This window comes from Catharus ustulatus, chromosome 12 (assembly GCF_009819885.2).
Source record: "Catharus ustulatus isolate bCatUst1 chromosome 12, bCatUst1.pri.v2, whole genome shotgun sequence".
Taxonomy (NCBI): Eukaryota; Metazoa; Chordata; class Aves; order Passeriformes; family Turdidae; genus Catharus; species Catharus ustulatus.
Genome location: NC_046232.1, coordinates 7,648,729 through 7,669,900, shown reverse-complemented (window position 1 = coordinate 7,669,900; position 21,172 = coordinate 7,648,729). Strand labels below are relative to the sequence as shown.

Genomic DNA, 21,172 nt, shown 5'->3' with positions numbered 1-21,172 from the left:
TTTGAAAACTGAGCATGTGTGCATGGAGGTATAGTAGAAATTGCAACTATGTTGGTGATAGTCTTTACTTCAAAGAACTGACTGCAGTTACTGTGGAAGTATTTCTAATGTTTCAAAAGTTTGCATACTAAAATATTTTTTAAAGGGTTCTCTTACTACTTCAAGTCTGTAAGCTGAAAGTGCCTTTTCCAACTTTTCTGAGTTGTACTTTATTCTAAAGTAGTGTTTTAAATCTAGTGCACTCTGAGAAGTAGGACACGCAAAGAACTGAAGATCTTTTAGCATGTCTCATCTGTAGAGTCCTGAACATTAGTGAGAAGCTTCAAGGAATGGCATTGTTAGCTGCAAATCAAAGGTTCTTACGGGCTCTCTGGGGACTGAAATGGGTCTTTGTGGTCTCTAGGGAAGAAGGAAGCCGCCAGTCACTCTGCAGGCCTGGCAATTTAATAGTCTGCAGTATAGTGATGTTCTTTTTTGCAGCTGCTGCTGCTATGCCATTTGTATTGGAGGGGAGTTTGGTTCAGATATCATTAGCTTTGCTGCATAGTTAAACAGTTCTGGATGTGTAGTTTGACTTGCAGTAAAAATGCAAGTGTTCTTCAGCAGATGGAAACTTCAGGATGTATTTGCCAACATACTCTGAGCACGGTAGTCTAATTGACTGGAAGAGTTCACTGAAAAAGCATTTGAAGCTTGAGATGGGAATATTTTTTGTCAGTGTGTATATATTCTGTATATTTATAGACACTACAGTAGTTATGTCCTGAGATAATGGACATTACACAGAGATTTTTATCTGATTGTAGTATTCAGCTGCAGTCAGTTTATCACCCTTGTGGATCTTTTTAGTTCAGAGGGTTTCACTGACACATGAGGTGCTTGGCAAGAATGAACCAGACTTCTGTAACTTGCTTTCTCTCCCTGTAAATGGCTGAATTGAACTTTACCCATTTTTTTCCTTATCCTGAAATATTTTCCTGCTTTTGTCAGGAAGAAGGCAGGGAGAATTCACAGCATTGGCAGTAGACACAACTAGAGGTGGAGAAACGTGGTTGTGTGTTAACCTTTTTTTTCCTGGATTGAAGTTAGTATCTGACTTAGCAAAAGCTCAGTTAATAACCAGCTGTGTTCACTTGTAGAAAATAAAAAAATGTACACTTCATTAAGAGTTAACATTAGTTAATGCTCCTGCTCAGTGAAGAAAGCAAAAAGGCCTGCCAGGCATTGATAGTGTGCAGATATTGAGGGATCTCTGTGCTGGAAGTTGCAGTCTGTTTGCTGTATTGAATAATTCACGTTTTTGTGATGTGACAAAAGTAGCTGAGGTCCTCTCCCCTTCTCTGCCCTGTCTTGTATGGGCACATATGTGTGCTTTATTCATGCAGAAATGTATTATACAATATAAAGGGACCTTGAACTTGTGTTTCCAGGAGAATCCTTCCTTAGAGTTTGTTTACCCCATCTTAAAGATGGATTTTGGATTATTCCATAAAGTGAAAATATTTAGATTTTTTTTTTTTTTTAAAGCCCAAGCACCTTGTGTAGGTGTTGTGTGTGTCAGGGTCACTCCCTGCCCCCGGCTGCCCTGCTCGGAGGGGCCCGGGAGCGCTGGGGTGCTCTGGCTCTCCCCTGGGACTCTCCCAGCAGCCCCCCGCGCCTTTGGGAAGCGTTTGCCAAAGTTGGAAGCAACTTTAGACAGAGCCAGATGGCCGTGTGGCTGGAGCTGCATCGAGCAGCGTCTGCACGGCCACAAGTGCTCTAATTTAATTAAAACAAAAAGCAGACGATTATCTCAGGGCTCAGGACGTGCCCATGTGCGGGTTCCCTGCGGCTCCTGGCGCGTAGGGCTGCGTGTGCCGAGCCCTCGGCGCCCGCGGGCCCGTGCGCGCCTCCTCCCGGGGCCGGGGCCGGGGTGCGGAGCGGGGGCTGGCGCGCCCCCCGCGCCCAACCCCCGCGCCGGCCGGAGATGGTTCAGTCCTGCTTTGCATAAGCCGCCTTTGAGCGCTCCATGTGCGCGGCGGCGGGTGGATGCCGTGGGGAGCGGGAGGCGGCGCGCTGAGCCCGGCCCGCGCCAGCCGCGCCATGTACTGCGCCTACCCCGTGCCCGGCGTGGGCAGCAGCTCCCTCATGTACTACTACAACGGCAAGACGGTGAGGGGCCGCCTTTGTCCGGGGCCGCCGCGCCGGGCTCACGCAAGTTCTCCGCGCCGGGGCCCCGCCGGGCCGGCTGCGCTGCTGCGGGAGCTCCGCTGCTGCGGGAGCTCCGCGGGGGCGCACGGCGGGTCGGGCTCTGAGGGGAGCGGGCTGGGCCGGGGGCGCTGCTTTGTGTGACGGGGGACGGGCGGCCGCGCAAGACCCGCCGAAGTTTGTGTTCCTGCGTGCCCGCGGCTTTTCTTCGGGGGCTGTAGGTTCGGCTGGGGTAGCTTTGGGTTTGTTTGTAAGCGGTGCCCTCCCCAGGCGCCGCAGGGCTGCTCTGTGCGGCGCTCCGCAGCCCCCCGGCTCCGGCGGCCCGAGCCCCGGGCAGCGCCGCGCCCCGGGCCGGCCGCCAGCGCTGCCCGCCCGCTCCGCCCTGCCCGCGCCCGGCGCTCGCCGCGGGAGTTCGGAATCGTCAAATGTTCCTGCAAACACGGGAGGGGGGCGAAAATGCAGATTCCGGAGGGGGGGAAAGGAAGGAATCTCTTCCCTGTGGATTTAACTTTGTGGAAATTGAACGAGGTATTTCTGTTTCGTGGTAGATTCGTCTGATTTTTAAATTAGAACACCAGTTCTGATTTTTGCGTGTAAAAATTAGCATACGATGGTAAATTAACAACGGTGTGTTTCTTCCTGTCTGTTTATGTTCTATGTGGTTTTGGCTTTCTTCTGTTATAAAAATAGTATTAAGTAGGAAAAGGGGAGATGCTGATACTGATCTTTTTTTGTGGCTTTTGTTTTGTTTTGTTTCTTTATTGCTGGTCCACCTCCCGTGGGCCTGTGTGAGTTTTGCTTTCATTAGTAAACTTTTTTTTTGCCAAGATTTTTGTTCAATGGTAATTAAATTATGGATCTTTATATTCATAAAAGACGCCGTGTATGAGCTTCTTGAATAACAGCAAAGACACTGGAGGAGAGGTTGGGGAATCAGTAAAATCGCTTGGTCTCTATTTCATTTCCTTTGGTATAAATGCCAGCTGTCTTTCAAATATGAAATGATTTTTCTTTCATGTCTGCTCCTAGGCTAAAACAATCTGTTTGAAGTTTTATGTGAAGATATATATAAGACTTAAGTAAAATTAACTATACAATACCCCTGAAGCAAAGGGAATATAACTTGCATGGAGTTTTGATTTTATTCTTTCTAGAGCACAGATCACTCTATTACAACATTTCTCTTTGTTCTTGTAGCAGGAAAAAAGGCTTTGATCTTATTAAGTATTTCCAGGCGTATAGTAGATGGAAGTGCTGGTACTGTAGGAGGGCATGGCTTGAAAATTGATAGCATGTGCCTGTTATGGGTCAGAGGTGACCTTTATGAGCTTGAAAACTTAGTAAATAGATGACAAATCATATGATCATCCTATATCATGTTGCCCAAGGTTTTATTTAATTTTTTTTTTTAAAAACCCATCTTTTTTTAAAAAGTGGTAACTTTTACCACTGTTTCTCCTAGGAATACTGCAAGTTGGCCTAAATTACTAATTTAAATACACATAAAGAGGTTATGTGGAGTTGTGGGATTGGTTTTTGTCTTATTTTTGACGCACGCCTCTTGGTGTGTGTGCCAGATCTTTGTATGAGCCTTTCTACAGCGAGAGAACAGTACATACCCTAATTTTGATGTCTTAGTGCTTTTATTTGTATTGTCTGATAAATTAGTAGTTGTTAGCATGAACCTCATTGTTCAAGTCGGAGGTTTTTATTTAGATCATCGAGTTAGATTTTGCATGCTGGCATTCCTTGATACCTGCTAATGTATATAAAATCTGATTTATTTACTCACAAAATAAGTGAGAAATCATGTAGAAAATGTGTAAAGTTTTTATTAAAAATGTTCTGTTCTTTTCAATTTCTTTAATTTGTAAGCCAAAACAAAGCTTAATATTATGCTAAAAATCAAGCATATGAGCACCCCAAAAGATGATTTGGTGGGGACTGACGCATATATTAAAGCCTGAAATACAAATCAGGGGATTTTACTGTTAGAAGTTCAGTTTTTGTAATTTCTTTGTTTTAGGAAGAACCCCTCAAAGTAAAAAGTTGTTGTTTAATACAAATGCCTTGCTGAGTAGTAAAATTTTACTATTATGTGTGATAGGTGCTATAGGAAAAAATAAGTATTTCAAGAATCCCTTTCAAATCAAAAAGAGAAAAGACCTTATTTGTTTCATAAAGAAAATAAAGCACTTGCACTGCACTAGATGTAGATGTAACCTGGGGGTTTTTTTGTTTTTGTTTTTTTGGGGGTTTTTTTGGATTTTTTTGTTTTGGGGTTTTTTTGTTGTTGTTTTTTTCCCCTTGTTTATTTGTTTTGTTGTTCTTATTTTTTGGGGGGGAGGAGGGGGGATTTGGTTTTTTTTTCCCCCCTTCACCTGTTGATATACAGAAAATAATCACAGTTTAAGGAAAGCTTGCAACATTTTCATATAGAGCTTTTAGGGAAAAAAATTAAAGCTATACTTGAATATTGTTTCTATCAATGAAGTTTTGTCTTCTCTTTCATCCAAGAGTCATGCTGCAGACCTCAGCCCCCGAAATAATCAAAATACCTGATCTCCATTAAAAATAAACTGCAGAAATATTTAGGTAGAGATAATAGCAGAAAAGCAAATTATGCCTCTTTGTGTTTTTATTTTATTATTTTTTAAAATTAATGCATGATTAAGCAAACGTCTTCATTCACTGTGGCCTTTTCATTTAGATTTTAGGAAGTGCAACCAAAATGATACTTCATAGAAGTCTGATACCATCTTTGTGTTTAAAAGTGAAATAGGCTTGCATGATTTCCACTGTTTTCAGTTCACCTGCAAGTATAAAAATAAGTAATTTTCTAAATGTACTGTAGAATTATTTTAATATAGATGGCAATGCAGTAACGCGTCAGTTATCACCAAAATAAATAATTTTTGAAAAAAAGACTGTATTTTATATCAACTGTTACTACTATTTCATATGAGAATAGATTTGTGAGTATATTCACTTTATTGTTTTATCTTTTATGTTTTATGGGTTGATTTAATATACCGGTCTATGTACAAGTACATTTTATTATTGAATAAATATTTATTTTTCTCATCATAGGCTGAGATTGAGCCCTTCTCCAAGGTGGAGAACCTGCATCTTTTACAGTAGATTTCTACAATCCCTATTTTAAAAGGACAGAAAAAAAGTCAGGAGTTGTAGGTATTTTATATGCGTAGTGATTTGTGATTTGCTTTTTGGTAAACTAGCTTATATTGGGATTTTTTTAGAGAAAATACTCCTCTCCTTGAGAATTTTGAGAGTGTAAAATGCTTTTTATGAACATGCTGCTGATGAGCACATGTGTGTAGATGAACGAATGCACAGAGATGGGGAGAGCTGGGTGTATTTGGGATTTTTTAGCACAGCAGTTGCCCTCTTGCAGCCGTCACTCAGCGCTAGAGCAGAGCGCAGTGTTAATAATCCTGTGCGATGCTCGCATGGCACGACAGCACGCCCTGGGTGCCTGTTATGCAATAAATAATGTACCTAGGCTTCTAACCTCCATGTTAAATGTTTTCAGTTTGTAAATTTTGGAGCAACCAGGTGCTAAGATTCAATTTTGCTTTTATTAGTACTGGACCAGCTAGTACACAGGGAGGAAGGTGCAATTAAAGCTGTTCTGTACCATATGCTGCCCACAGCAACTTACACAAGGTCAAAGCTAACATTTGTGAGTCAGGACAAATATAAGATCATCTGGAAAATCTCTAGGGGTACATGACTGTGGACATTGAATAAAGAGAGGTAGTAAACGCTGGTCAGCTGGATTTTTATTTTCTTTTTGTTTCTCGGTTTTTTCCTTTCGCCTCCCCATCCCACTAAAAAACGATGAGTTACAATTCATCAGCCCAAGAGAGTTTTCCCTGCTCCACTCCATTGGGTTGATCTGCCAATCTGCTGAGCAGCAGTCCCCTGCCAGAAGGGTGTCTTGTCTGCAACAAGCTTTATTAATGCTTTAAAGTGAAGGTTCTGTCCATTTCCTTGGGCACATGACAGCAGCCAGGGATGGGCTCAGGTGCTGTATGGGGCAGATCTGTGTTTCTCAGAACGCGCACCCCAAAGAGAAACACTGTTTGCTCCGTGCCTTGGCTCCCATTAGCACGTGCACAGCAAGGTCTGTCTGCAGAAATACAATAGTCTGTGCTGGAGGTGCAGAACCAGAGAGTGGCTTCAGTCATGAGAGGGACAAATGGAAAAGATGGCCTGTATCCTCTGCTGCATGTGTCTGGGGGCACTGCTGGTGCTGGGGATTCCTCCCACGGCTCGAGCAGCCTTCTGAAATACGGGGAACAGGTTTAGAAACAGGCAGAGTAGTTTCAACTGTTCTGGTTTTTGTTTCCTGAAAATCTGAATTTAATCAGGAATTTTTGAAGACGTAATTGCATGTGTCCCTTCGTGACAGCATGATTTGAAGAGTGTGGTCAAGAGATTTTGCTTAGGAAATAAAATATGAAAAGAATCTTCGAGCACTATATAAATACGTATTTTTTTCTAATGTTATTTTTGCTGCCTTACCTTCGCTTTTTTTCCCCTCTCTAGTTCACACTACAATAAAAAAACTACTACTACTAATCAAAAAACAAACCAGGCCAAAAGGTTTCTCTGTACTGAATTTGAGATTACTGTTAAGTTTGCCTCTCACTTTTTAACATGACTTTAAAGTCGTCATTCCCTAGGGAAGAAGCTAACAAGTACTTGTGCTGTGTATCATTACAGTGAGATTCTGCATTTCAAAAATACCCAAATAGGCATGTATAGCATGCCTAAACTGCATAAACATTTATTTAAGATGGAATTCAGTTTAACTACTCTAAGGAGTTTGAATTTTATACCATCCTTAAAAACTATGGTTTGATTTGCAGACAGGACTGTTGTCTTAAAGGAGTCTTTTATTTTCATTTTGGATGGTGAGAAGAGTTTTTTAAATACATGAACCTTTACACCTGGTATTGGAGACAAAAGTATGATTGAGGATGTGTTTATACTGACTTAGTACACTAGGGCTTTTCATTTTATCTTCTTGCTTAAATATCAGTTAAACAAGAATTTAGACTGAATCTTGGGTTTGGTTTTTTTTTTAAGCTTCTGTCTTGCTATAAAGAGGAGTATGGAAAACTGTAGTTAACATTCTACATTCCTGAAGTTTTAGTATATGATTTTGTCATAAATACAATAAACATGAAAACAAGTTTCCTTTTCCTAGAGCTGCCTTTCAGCAAAATCAGCTTTTGCTACAAAACCTGCAGATAATACTCTGTAAAGTTTTGCCACATGTACAAATCATTCATCAGTGCGCACTTGCATGACTGATGCTGATGGAATGCAGATAGGCTACTTAGCAGAGTTTACAAGCTACAGAATAGGTTATTCATCTTTACTGGTTTCAAAAAATTCTGTCTCAAGCAGCTTGACAAATATTTTCCTGAACTTCCTAGAATTGCTAATAACTATGCTTAAATGAGTAACATAATTCATAATTTCATAAACAGTGTGTGATGGGAGCCTTGGTCTTGAGATAGCATGAGCTCATCGGAAGTAAGTTTGGTTGCTTCTCTGCTGTTTTTTTAATCTGCTTTTAAAATTAATATTAAACATTGATAAATATTTAAGAATTTGAAACAGGAAAATTGCCTGAGAGGATGGATGCCAACAGGAGGACTCCAAGTGTTATATTTATTAAATGCATTTATGGAACAAGACTTGGAAGTTTTACGTAGCATAAAATTCGGTAAATCCAGATCTTCAAATTACTGTTGAAGTTATTGGCACTTGTATTAGTAAACAGAAGCAACAGTGAGTAATATTTGAAATATTTTAGATATATTAGGTTTCAGAGTAGTGTTCGTTACCTGTGGTAATCACCAAGGTAGATTTCAGAACTGGGATGATGCTTTTGTTTTGATTAAACAAATAAAAAAATAATTAAAAATTAAAACAACAACTGATGTTGTATAGCTAATATCTCCTCAGCTCTGAAGTCAGCCCCCGCCACAACGCCCGTGAAGAAATCTGAGTTGTCATCCTGCCTTTCCTGCTGGAGAGACAGAAACCAATTCAGGGTGCAGAGAGACTGATGTGGGTCTCTGACTTGATGTCCTCTGCAGCTCGTTTGTCCTACTTGCCTCAGCGAGGCTATCACCCCTTCAGGAGCACCGCAGCCTTAGGATTGATGTATATATTAGCACAGCTCCAAAAAAGTCGAGTCCAAGGCTTGATAAGTCATGTAAAAAAACTGGTTTTGGCTTGCATTTATCGGAAGGGAATTTCCCATTCATAATGGGAGAGTGTTTAGCTTGTCAGCATGGAGGCACGTTCGGTGCCTTTGGGCACAGTGCTTTTGAGGGGATTAAAGATGGGCTCCTCTTCTACCTGCTGGAATCAGCCCTCTTCAAGGAGACTGCAAACAGGCTGACCTTTTAACAGTATTCCTTCCTTGTCTTAGTGGGAATGTCAGCCAGGAAAAACTGGTTTGATGCCTCCTGGATGTCAGTGTTATCAGTTTAATAGCTAAAAGAGGCTGTCTTGAGCAGCCACGTCATATTTTTAACTGCGTTTCTCAGCTGTTGCAGAAGAGAAAGCCCTTTAAGTAGGACACCGAGTCCTACGGGGGAGCTGCTGCACAGTCCTGCCAGCAGGGGTACCCCTGGGGTACGTTTGGCTGGGTGGGGGTCCCAGTGCCTCTGGGCCTTTCGGAGAGAACAGACCGCTTGCCCTGATGCATTGCTTCCCAACTTAAAAATAAAATTTCATCCTTTGTGTCAACTTTCTTATTTAAAATCTTTGTATTTTGCATCTCATAGACTTCGGGTTAATTTTAGTAAAATTTCTCCTTTGCTTTTAAATTTTGTTTGTAGTAACGCAACACAAAAATTATGATTAGGTCATTAACCAGAAAAAACCCGGCGCTCATCTGCAGGTGATCAGATGACATCAGAGGCCTGGTTTTAATTTGTGGGTAGTTCTGATTGTAACTGAAAGAGACTCGCTCCTTTTGTGGAATTGGCTGGCTATTTCCCCACATCTGGAGTTAATGAAGTCTTTGAGACCACATCAGTTGTGTTTTGCCGCAAGAACCCTTTGATCTGAAAAATCTAGACTGGCGCAAGTGCAGCTTCATAACATTGCAGCTATGTTTTTGCAAGCTATAGTTAAGATACCAAAACAAGCAGAAACTATATGAAGTTATGTGTCTGTGCTAAGACTTTCATGTAGCTGTTTGGAAGGGCCTCTTTTAGGTTTATATAATTCGTAACATTTTTATTATGTTAATGGCTTGTACATACGTATTTGTAAATTATACATTTGTAGGAGTTTTTGAGTTTCATTCCCCTTTTGAGATAGTTTAATCAGTTTTTATGAATCACCCATTTATGTAAAATGTTAAAATTTGTATTTACAAATCTCATTGATAACATTGCGGTTTAAAAGAGGTATAATTCGTCACTGTAGGTGACTTCGCATTAATCAGTGTACATCTCCATGGCAGTACTAAATGTCATAAAGCTTTGTTTCCACTGCTGTCCTGTGACAGTGATAGATTATCCATCAGCTATAGCATATGCTGTGTTATTCTGCACAACAGAGAGCTTGTAAATTAAGCCCAGTTTTACCTAATATGTTTGCAGTCTTATGAGTGCGAGTATTTACAATTTGACAGAGTGACATTTCTGTTAAAATATGTCTCAGGCATGGAATATACATGCATTCATCATATAGAGTAAATACATATGTACTGCGAACACTGCTCAGAATGTATTGTCATTCTGTCACTCAGGTCTGTAAGCATCTCTATTTTACATTTATTCCATAAACTGAAAAATTTCGAGTAAAATATTGAGCAGCAGCTTACCGAAAAGCTTTCTTTAAAAAAAAAAAAAAAAGTCATTTGTTTTCAATAAAAAACAATGGTAAACAAGCATGTGACTGAAAGTTTTGAGTTTTCAACTTGACTCCTTCTAACCAGGTGTCTGTTTACCTGCTGCCCTTTTCATTCCGTGGCTCATCCCTGGCCCGTGCCCTGTGCCTGTGTCCCCAGTCCGTGGTGGAGTTGCAGGGGTTTTGCTGCAATGGTGCCGCTGTGCAGCGAGGCCGAGAGCGCCGTGCCTGGCTGCGGGTGATGTCAGAGGCGCTGGCTCAGGCACATCCCGGCCATTTGTTCCCACAACAGCAGGGCTGCAAAAGCGTTCGGCAGCGGGAGGAGGGGGATTGGGATGCAAATGGAGCGCGACTTGCCCACTTCACTATCCTCAATGTCCCTATCTGAGCACTCACTCTCTGCGAGGACAATGGCTCTTTTTTAGGGAACTTAGGCTTTTTTGTTGGCTAGCTTGGTTTTCCTGGCCCTTCTCTTGCTTGGTAAACAACATCTCAGAAAGACCAGGGAGAGTTGTGAATTCCGTGGAGAGTGTGTGCCCATATGTGCATAGGAGGGGATCAAAATAATCACTTTTGACTGTTAGGGCATAGTGCACTTTTTAAATTGCATTATATAAGCTTTAAAGTCGTGAACTTATTCTTCATGTATGTATTTAAGAAGTCATCTATTAAACGAGTGAGATACACACTTAAAAATACCGTATTTTTTACTTCATAGCAAAAAACCATTCCAGTTTCAATGTTACATTTTTATATATTTTTTGCTGTCGTTTATGTTGATTTGCTTGTTATTTAATTTGTCTTCTAACATAGACTAATCTTTGCAATATTTGGTACAGAAGAACTAGTTATGGGTAGAGTCTTAGACTCTGTGAATACTGGGACTTGTTTGTTTTACTTATTCCTGAATACACTTTATATTTCTTCTTAGAGTTGCTGCAGTGAAAGACTTTGAGTCATTATGTTTATTTGGCATCTTATGTTTTTAACTTGAAAAGAAAATTTGTTGCTCGCAAGCTGAGAATGGGCATTCCACTGGTGTGTTAACACTGAAAAAACAATAATACTGCTTTTCTTTAATGCTAGGCCAGTGAGAAAATTACGTGCTCGCTGTTGCAGTTTTAAGATTATTCCTGAGGACTTGCATGTGTGTCTTTCTGATGACTCTCCAAAGGCGTGCGAGTTTCTGAATGGATGATAAAACGGTTGCATTAAAACCTTTCCGTTTGTCACTGGATGTTCTTTTTCTCTCCGATTGTTAGGATGCCAACTAATTAAATATTCAAACAGGCATACAGTTGTTTTAAAATAAAATTTGTTTGAGGCCCAGTTGTTTTATCTTGCTTTTTTATCTTGAGCAACAAGTCTGTGCGAGTCGTGTACTTAGAAAGCAAAATCAGCATTCAAGCTTTTATCAGGCCACCTGGCTGAGTTGGCACACCAGAAAGTGTGTTGTTAGGATCATTCTACTGTAGTTTCTCTGTACTGTGGCAACTTGCTAAAAAGCAAATAAAACAAGGGCAACAAATGCTGCGGCTTGCTACACTGTTCTTTTTTTATTTGTGCTTTCTCTCTGTATCTGTATGCTGTTATGTGTTTTTTAATGGACGACACCCGGTTATTGCTAACCTGCTTTTATTGCTCTCCAATATGTAGGTGTATGCACCATCCCCAAGTTCTGATGATTTCAACAGAGAATCTCCAAGTTACCCATCTCCTAAGCCACCAAGCAGTATGTTTGCTAGCACTTTCTTTATGCAAGGTGGGTAAAAAAATGTCACTTGTCCTTTAGGCAGAAGTCTGCGAGCAGACACTGTTCTACTGGGTAAATGAAGAAGTGTTAAGAGAGCATATTGTGCTAGAGCCTATGGTTAAGTTTTATATACTTTTGAAACAGTTAGATGAAGGAAACTGTCAGTTGATGTAAAGTTTTTCTCATGACATTAATTGCTGACTGAAATTTAAAGGGATTACACACCAGGCCAGATGGACAGAATTCTCATCCTTTGATTTGTAGGGGCTTCAGAGCAGCACACTGGAGTGATAGAGAAAAATGAGGTGGGGGCTTATTGACTCTTCTGGAATTTGACTGTACAGTATCAGCTAACAGTCTTATGTTCTCAGATGCTTGTATAGCCAGCATGCCAGAAAAATGGGGGTTGCACTGAACGAAACAAGAGCAGAGCGCACTTCCTCAGCCTCACGTCACACAATTAGCTCGTGCTGCAGTCTGGCGAGGGTTTGGAGCACACTGAGAGCTCAGTGTCTCAGTACGGCAATTCACAGAGCCCTTCAGTTTGGGCTACAGAGGGGAAACTGCACTGACACACAGGCTAAGGCTTATGTAATGTAGTCATTTCAGCTACTTAAGTCTGCTATTTTGAAATGTTTTTATATTTTTGTGCTGCTAGGGTATCTTAGACTATAAATTGCTTGTTATAGGTAAATAGATGTTTTGCAGTGTATGTTTATGATGAGTTCTGTTTGGCCAAACTTTTCACCCCTCCACCTCCTTTTTTATTATTTCTTTCAGTCTGGACTTTTTATCAACACTCTTGATTTAAATCTGGCCTTACTGAAGGTCTGTGTAATTAGCAGAAGTGCTTGGTATTTTCTCAGCTGTGGTTGGATTATATTTCAGCTATAAAGCCTCTGTTGTTTCTTTATTTTTTTGAGGTTTTTTTTAATAAATATAGCAACAGTGTAGTGGCATGAAAATAGAAGATGCAGTATAAACTGGCCACCATTTCCCCACTGATGTTAGTCTCAGTAACTGAATTCTGTATGTGTTTAAAATAGTCTTGTAAAGGAACAGAGAAACTAGTATTCTTCATTAAATGTATTTTTCTTGTTTTCTACTGAAAAAATACTACAAAAAAAAGATGGGACCCACAATTCTTCTGACCTCTGGAGTTCATCCAATGGCATGAGCCAGCCTGGCTATGGTGGGATGCTTGGAGGCTCCTCTTCCCACATGTCCCAGTCCGGCAGTTACGGCAGCCTGCACGCACACGATCGTTTGGTAAGACTCAGCACACATTAATCTGTTTGTAGTCGTGTATGGAGATCTAACTTAGGAGAATTAACTTCTCATTTGCTGCTCGTGTGTATCAGTTAAAAACCCAGTTGTTAAAAATCGCAAACTTTATGTATTAGATTTATGTCCTTTTAGTTATGTCTGTTGTATAAATAAAAATCTGTGGCTGTGTAGTGGTCTGTTCAGAGGATGGATGAGTCCCTTTCTTCTGTAATAAAGAGCTGGGTGTTACATGTTTGGTGTCTTAAAATATCAACATTTATTTAAGGACTACTTAATGTCTTACGTCTGCTTCTCTTCTCTCCAGAGCTATCCCCCGCATTCAGTCTCACCTACAGATATAAATGCCAGTCTTCCTCCAATGTCCAGCTTCCATCGTGGCAGTACCAGCAGTTCACCTTATGTAGCTGCCTCACACACTCCACCTGTCAATGGATCAGATAATATTCTGGGTAAAAAGTTCTTCCTGCTTTTTTTTTCATTTTACAAGAAAATGAAATTTTGGGCTGCCTGACGCACAAAATTAGTAAGATTTAATTTATGGTATGCTTGTAGATCAGGAAAAATTCACCACTGTGATATTTCTGTCCTCAGTATGGCTGAGGCAAATTGTTTTTCAGTCAGTGTAAGACTCAGTTGTTATTTGCTTTTGCGGTAGACCTATGCTCGGGGACTGGATGTGTCTGACTTAACAGCCACTGTCCCTCTGTAGTTCAGTACACGTGCATGTCCATTTAGGCAGTTCTAGTGCTGAATTTTTCAGAGCTGCTGTGTCACCAAAGCACTGCTCTGGAGAAAGGCAGGAAGGCTGTTTCTTAGGGGAGGTTGATAAAGTGCATCATAAATTCCTCTCTTAACTGTTTCAGAGATTACAGAGTAGCCAGTATGGTGGCTGGTTTAGACTCCTCTGTGCTCACCTAGGAAGCAAGAAGTACAGGGTGATCATCTGTTCCTTGCACAGATTTGCTCGTCTTGAGATACAGCTGTAGAAGTTAAATGCTTGTAGATGCCCTTGTCGGTTCGATAGGAGTTGCACTTAGCTTCATTTTAAAGCAAGTGGAATTTAGTTAGGGTGACTATGTTAGCTTTGATTTGGGAACATGTTTTGCACTGAGATCTTGAAACAGAACCCAGTTAGTGAATCTGCATGGGAAATTCAGGCTGGAAAATCCAAGTTTGTCACAAACTTGGAGAGAGCAAGCATTGCATTATTTGGATTTCTGATGTGAATAGCTTGCATTCACATTCAATAAATTTTTTGGCTGTAGAAGTTGATAATTGGAGAAGGAAGATTTGCTTTTAAAGGGTCTGTCTTCTACAGCAAAGCAGATATTTCAGAGGATTCAGTTCCTCTCTGTTTCCAATTGGCAGGGCTTCAGACTTCCTCTTGGCTTAATGGCGTGTGGAGCAAAAGGGCACGCAAAGCTGCTAACATGCAACTGAGAGCAGGGGTGACAGGAAGCTTGGTGCATCAGAGCTTTTTAGGGACTTGTTAAACTAAAGATGAGAGTACAACACAGGGAATTAGAGCAGGGGGAGCAAGGAGACACACAAGGAGCTATTCTGTGAATTTGGCTTTAAGAACTAATTAAACATGCAGCGCTTCAGTGATAGCAGTTTAGAAATAAGCTGCAATAATGTAATTTTCTGATTTTGATTTTTCTTTTCACATTTCATTAAAATTAGACTACGATCCTAGAAAATAATTTTTTTTTTCTAGATACTTTCACTTATTGGTCCTTAAGTTATCAGGGTGATACTGTGTTTGACTTTTAAGAGGAGGGCATGTAAATGTAAATCTAATTGTTTTAATTAAATTTTTAAGTCTAATGAGAACTGATTCTATTGACACTGACTTCCTCAGAAATCCATTTAAAAGTGGTTGCTCAACTCTATGTGATGAATAAAATAATAAAAGTAAATAAAATTTCAGCTTTAAAAATAAGTGTTGGGTTTACTTTCCACATTACAGGAAACAGAGGAAATGGTGCTGGAAGCTCACAGACAGGTGATGCACTTGGAAAGGCATTGGCATCTGTAAGTAGCAGTTAGAATATTCAGATCTGAAACACGTATTTTAATCTATTATTTATGTGTCATTCATTTTATAATATAAAATTCAGAATTTTCACATACAAAGTCAAAACAATGTATTATGATGCAATTTCCTGTACTAGAAAAATGTCCTTTTTAAATGCAAGTGAAAAATGCTTTGATTTGAAGAAGACTTATTCTGAATTCCTTTTTCTTCAGGTGATCAAAAGATTTAAGGCAGATCTGGTTTAAAAAGCTGGTTAGACAAAAAATAATAAAAATTTCATTTTAATTTTTTCTATAATGTTTTAGGTAAAGTCAAATATTTTTAACATTAGTCTTAGAGCAGATTATGCCTCAAGGAGTAAAGAGTTTTCTCAGTGGGCTTATAAAACTGAGAGGTTTTGAATGCTGTGTTGTTAAACTATAATCTATGAAACAGCCTTTAGAATATTGTATAAATTTAAACTTTCAACTCCTGTATAAATATTGTAAAACATGGCAAGTATCTTCAATCTGCTATAAGCTCTGTTTCCATATACATGGATGCAGTAATTATTTTTTCATTAGTACTATCAGATGTATTTTTTATAAAAGAGTAATTGATACACAGCAGCAGAAATTTCAGAGTTGGGAATGGTGGCTAGGGAAGCACTTTGTATTTCTTGTATGGGGCAAAATTTGCAGCTCTAAATGACCGTCCCTGTGTTGGTTTCTGCATCCCTCAGCTCATACCAGTGAATGCAAATGTGCATATTCATGCAGATCCTGTTACCCTTGCATCCCTCAGAGGGTCATATGTTAAAAGATTACCAGATCTGATAATGTCTGTAATGTCCATATTGGGGAGAACTCTGACCTACTGGCTTTGAGGAGAAAAATGTCCCTGTTGCTTTCGGGGATTCAGCAAGTAGATAACAATTTGGGAGTCCAGAGGGCAGTTAAGGCTCTCCTTTGGTCTGTTTGAGACCTGTCAGAAAAGAACGGGGATCATTTTGCCTCCTGGAAATAGCAGTGCTCACATACTCCAGGCTGTTCCTTGCTCTGCAGATCTATTTGGGTGTCTGCTGTTCTGCAGCCAGAACAAAATTTCGTTGTTAAGTCTGACACACTGGCCAGTTAGACCTGTGGGACTTCGTGACATTTTCCACTGCTCTCCTTTTCTAAATGATTTTCTCATCCTTTCAGGTATTTTTGTCCAAGTCACTAGCTGAGAAAGCCAGGCTGATGTTTTGAGGAAAAACTAAATATATTGCGAGTGGAAGTCAGGGCAGAAATGTTTAATCTAACTGGTGGGTGGGCTCTGGTTGTCATAGAAACTTGTTTCTGTCATCCCGTGTTGTTGCTTGGCAGGAGCAGCCAGGTCATTCCATAAATCATTTCTGTCATAGCTGATGGTGATGCATTCCATCTGCTCTATCAGTGCATGCCATAGTCTGCACACTTCAAATCCCTCGCCTCATCCATCTGCTTCCCCCGCACCCCGCACCACGCGCACCCAGCACACTCCTCGCGCTCCTTCAGCGAGAGCACGGCTCGCGGCTGGGCCAGCAGGGAGGTGGGCTCTCCTGCAGGTGAAGCTGACACACAGGAATTTTGACAGCTAGGAAATCAAGAATATTTTTCTGTTTGAACAAAGTTTTATTTAAACACTCCGATTGTCGTGCCTTTTTTTCCCCCCTGAGATGCCACTATATTCCGTTCTGTTTTGATTTTAAATGCTGCCGCTGCAACTGTTGAGAGGAATTTCTAGTTCTAAAATTCTGTTGATGTACATCTCACAATAGGCCTTTCATGTGTGAAACATCAGAGGATACGACATTTGTTCTTCAGTTTAGGTATTAAAGACCATACAGAATAGTATGTGATTAAACATGTAAGGCCAGATAATACATTTGCAAAGGTTCTTTTATTTTAGGTTTAAGCCTGGATAATTGTGGTCTTAATCTCAGGGTAGGCAAGAAAGAGAATTGTACATGAAAGTATTTACACAAAGTTCCCAAAGCCCTGTGGATTATGCATTAGTTTGGATAATGAACTAGTATAGATAGAAAGAAAAGAAAATCTGGGTATTCGTGCCATTTCTAATGTGTTTCCCTGAACATTTGCCAAACAATAACCCTTTAAGATTGTGCCCATGGAGGGTTATATGGCAGGAGAAACATCTGGTTTATTTCATTGCCTAATGCCAAATCAAAACACTTGGTCTTTAATTTAGAGGAGATCAAACAGGAGGACTGTTTAACTTTGTTGATTATATCAGACCTCTTTGTGATAACTTATGTTTTGATTCCTACCTCAGCACTAGGGTAAAGGCCTTTGTACCGTCTTGGTAGTTAAATAGCCACTGGTCCCTTCACAAAAGAAAAGAAAATGTAGGGAAGTTGACTTCTAAAAGTAATTCATGAATTAAGTTTCTTTGTTGCTTTAGACTCAATAACATTAGCATAACAAAGCCTAACTGAAATGTACACTGTAGTGTTTAAAAAATTGGACTAACAGCTCCGAGGTTTGGCTCTGCAGGCTCTCAATTGTGCAGCTTTTGTCTAAGAGCCTTTTCATTAGACCCTGGCATATTGGCACCCCACTGATTGGAATGGACCATGACTGATAGGAGGAGGAGTCTCATTTGTTGCAGTAAAATGAGTCATGTTACCGTTTAAGCCTGGCAGAAGGTGTCAGGGTTGTTCATCATTGGTCATTTAACAGCACAGCAGCCAGGGACTGCATGCAGAATGAATTTTGACCTCATGTTTTACTTGGGGTTTTGCTGTACTGTAGATTTTTCCCTGTTATAAAATACAGCAGAATAAAACTGGCAGGTGGACCTGTGGAAAATGAGCAGTTTCAAAGGAAACTTGTGGCCTTTGACTTTATTTTAATTTTCTGTATCTTATCTCTCTGAAACCCTCTACAGTTCTTGTACTGACACCCAAGATTTATTTTTATGCTGATGTACAATGCATGAATTTCCTCCGGTAGTATGAGGTAGTTTGTTCTAAATATATTTCCTTTCTAGCATGTATGAAAAGGAGGAAGCATTTCCATTAGGGAACTGATGGTCTTTTCTAATGGAAAAGTATACCAGGAAGGAGCATGTGGTCTATCAGCTCCTGGTTTTGTCAGTTCAGAAAATACAATATGGAACTTAATGAAGTTATTGTCAGCTAAATGCTGAAATGTCATATTGTCTGTGTGAAGAGACATCAACCACACTGCCAGTGAAAATTGTTTTAACTGCCATCTGATCTAACAAATCCTGGTCTCTGCTCAAGTAAAACAGGTTTGAACCGATGACCTATAAAAATATGTTCTGAAGTCCATAGTTAGCCTCTAAATCTATTCAATTCCCTTCATAAAATGAATTTTCCCAGTGTGTCTTGAGATTTTAATTTTTAATTAAAGCTATAAGCATTATGTCTTCTATTTTTGCCAATAGTTTTTAATTTCATTAATAGCAAGGAAAGAATTGTTGTGAGTTGAAGTTTAGTATCTCTAGAGGCCAGTTGATACTGAAATAAGAGAGAAACATGTTACGTGCTGCAATACAGTGCAAGAGGAACAAAATTTCAAGTGTTTTTTGTTTGGTAGGTAGCAATAATAAGAGAGCCTGAATGCTTTCTTGGTATTTTGTGAAGAATTAATTTTTAGCAGATGACATCTGTTAACTGCTACAATCTCTCTCTAAAGTTTGGAAAGTCATTATTCTTTGGCATTTTCCTGAAGTTTTGTTTGATATAATTAGCTGTGTACTGTGAACTCTTACGTGAATCATTCCCCTGCAGAGACAGAAAGGCTGTAATTTCTGCTGCTCTTAAATGAGCAGGAAGGTCAGTAATACTTGTGTCACTATGAAATACAGGCTGTGCTTATTTGGACAGCTGCTTGAAAATGAAAGTTCTTCGGACATTTTTAGAGCCTTGAGTGTAATAAAGCAGAGCTGTATTGAAGGATCAAATTGCATTTTTTATCAATCCAGAATCAAGAGTGACAATTAAAACATGAAAAATAATTCTAATAGCTTTTTTTCATGTGTATTATAGCATATATTGATCTATAATCTCTTTGTCTGTTGTCAGATTTATTCTCCTGATCATACCAGCAGTAGTTTTCCATCGAATCCATCAACACCAGTTGGGTCACCATCGCCTCTTACAGGTACAAGACTGGCCATTTGTCAATTTGTTTGTTGTTTCGAAAATATCCTGTTTGGAATCACAGTGAAATCTGCATTAACTAATTTGCAAAACTGCTTGTGCATTTTGGTTGTTTTTCCATTGTACAAATGAAAATTTATTAATCCAGATTCTTAGACAATTTGTTAGAGGCATTCACTTGAGTCCTGGCAACTTGCTTTGAAAATTAGCTGATTAAAATAATGTTTGGAAGCATTAACTGACCATACATTATCAGGGCTATAAAGATACTTGTACAGATTTGCACTGTTTGAGAGAAAGAAGAGTGATTTGATTTGATTTGACTTGGGGGTTTTTTAAAGCTATATGTTAAAGCTCTGCGGCAGCTTTCGGTGACAAACACAGCAGATGTGTGTTCCCTCTAATGAAAATATAGTAGGCTATGAGACTATCCAGTTTTTACACAAGATAGCTTTTCATTCATATATTTCATGAATGTTTTCATTCTATGGGAGAAGAATTTCTGGCATTTTTCAAAATAAATGCCGTGTGTTGCAGCCACCTCTGTCACCTGTGCTTTGTGTGTTTGTAGTGAATATGGGAAGAAGCATTCCAGTGTGGAGATGAACTGTGGGCAGCTGCCTTCAGCTATTAGTGGTAGTGCAGCTTTCACAGACACTGTGGCCTCAGCTGTCTAGTAAAAGTTGAACAGCTGTTCTCCATATAGAGAGGACTGTGAAAGCTCCATTGACTTAAATTTGCTGTTTAACAAAGAACTAGAATTACAAGTAAGATGATGTAACTTTTAACCCTGTTCTTTCCTATAGTGCAATTTGTTAAATTATTTAACATTTATACAACAATCTGTTTCCCTATTCTCTGTTGTTTAATATAAACCTGCAGGCTTCTGGCCATTGGTCATTTTTAAAAAGCATTGTGCTTTTTATAAAACAATAAAATTACCTTAAGGTGAAAAGGGTACAGAATGAATTTAGCTGAACACTTTTGTAATCTAGAGGAATAAATTAGCAAAGGTATTGCATGCAAAATACAGTCATCATCATATGGATGTGAATATGCATATCTCTATATGCAGTGTCACTCAAAGCCTCCATCATACATGCTTCAATCCTGTTTAATGGAGACTGCTCTGGTTTTCTGTGGATGTAATGGATTAATGAATATCTGACACGGTTTACCTGAGCAGCTGCTTTGGGCATTTCTTTTCTATTACTGAATAATCCATGTTGAATTGAGTAATGATGGGATTAATGGGATTTTTGATTTAGTGATTACAGTTGACAAAAAATGTTTTGTGTATTCTGTTGTACTGAAAAGGCAGATCAGACCAGAAAATTGTTATTATTTTCTTTTTAACATCAAAGCAAGTATTGAAAATATTTAGTGGCTGGAAGAATAAAGTTCTGACATTTTAAAGTATTTAAAAATTTAAAGAACACAAAGAGATCTTTTCAAGAGTTACCTAATGAGATACTGCACCTCATTTTTTAAGTGTGAAAGCACTAGCTAATATCTGAGTTTAGAATACAAATTTTAGGTCACTAAAATTTGTGTTTTCCTTTTGCTGTTGTCTTTGCCTGTTGCAACCTGTATGAAATCTACAAAATTTGCACTTCTTTGGATTCTGATGGTTAAGACAGTATGGACATAAGCAAATAATACTGAAATCCTTTTCAGGCTCGAACTTAGCATCTGCTACGCATTTATACCCTCCCATCCTCTTTAATTTCAGTGATACAGAATTTATCAAGCCTTTGGTAAATTGCTGCAGTAGTTAATTACCTTCATTTATGAATCTGGACTTTTATCTTTATTCCCAGATGAGTCACTAAGAACACGGTGAAGCACA

General features: G+C 39.5%; 1 protein-coding gene across 14 annotated transcripts in view; it reads left to right on the top strand.

The window, feature by feature from the left end:
* TCF12 (transcription factor 12) overlaps positions 1 to 21,172 on the top strand; it is a 162,397-nt gene that overhangs the window by 120,275 nt on the left and 20,950 nt on the right. For 10 of the 14 annotated variants that reach the window (XM_033071036.2, XM_033071038.2, XM_033071037.2 and 7 more), the window contains 5 exons: positions 11,752 to 11,857; positions 12,978 to 13,117; positions 13,440 to 13,584; positions 15,105 to 15,169; positions 19,246 to 19,324. In XM_033071036.2, coding sequence (XP_032926927.1) covers positions 11,752 to 11,857; positions 12,978 to 13,117; positions 13,440 to 13,584; positions 15,105 to 15,169; positions 19,246 to 19,324 — 535 coding nt within the window. Of the gene's footprint in view, positions 1 to 2,009; positions 2,152 to 2,635; positions 2,716 to 11,751; positions 11,858 to 12,977; positions 13,118 to 13,439; positions 13,585 to 15,104; positions 15,170 to 19,245; positions 19,325 to 21,172 lie in introns of those variants that run through there. The other 4 variants (XM_033071048.2, XM_033071046.2, XM_033071044.2 and 1 more) reach the window with 2 other exon arrangements.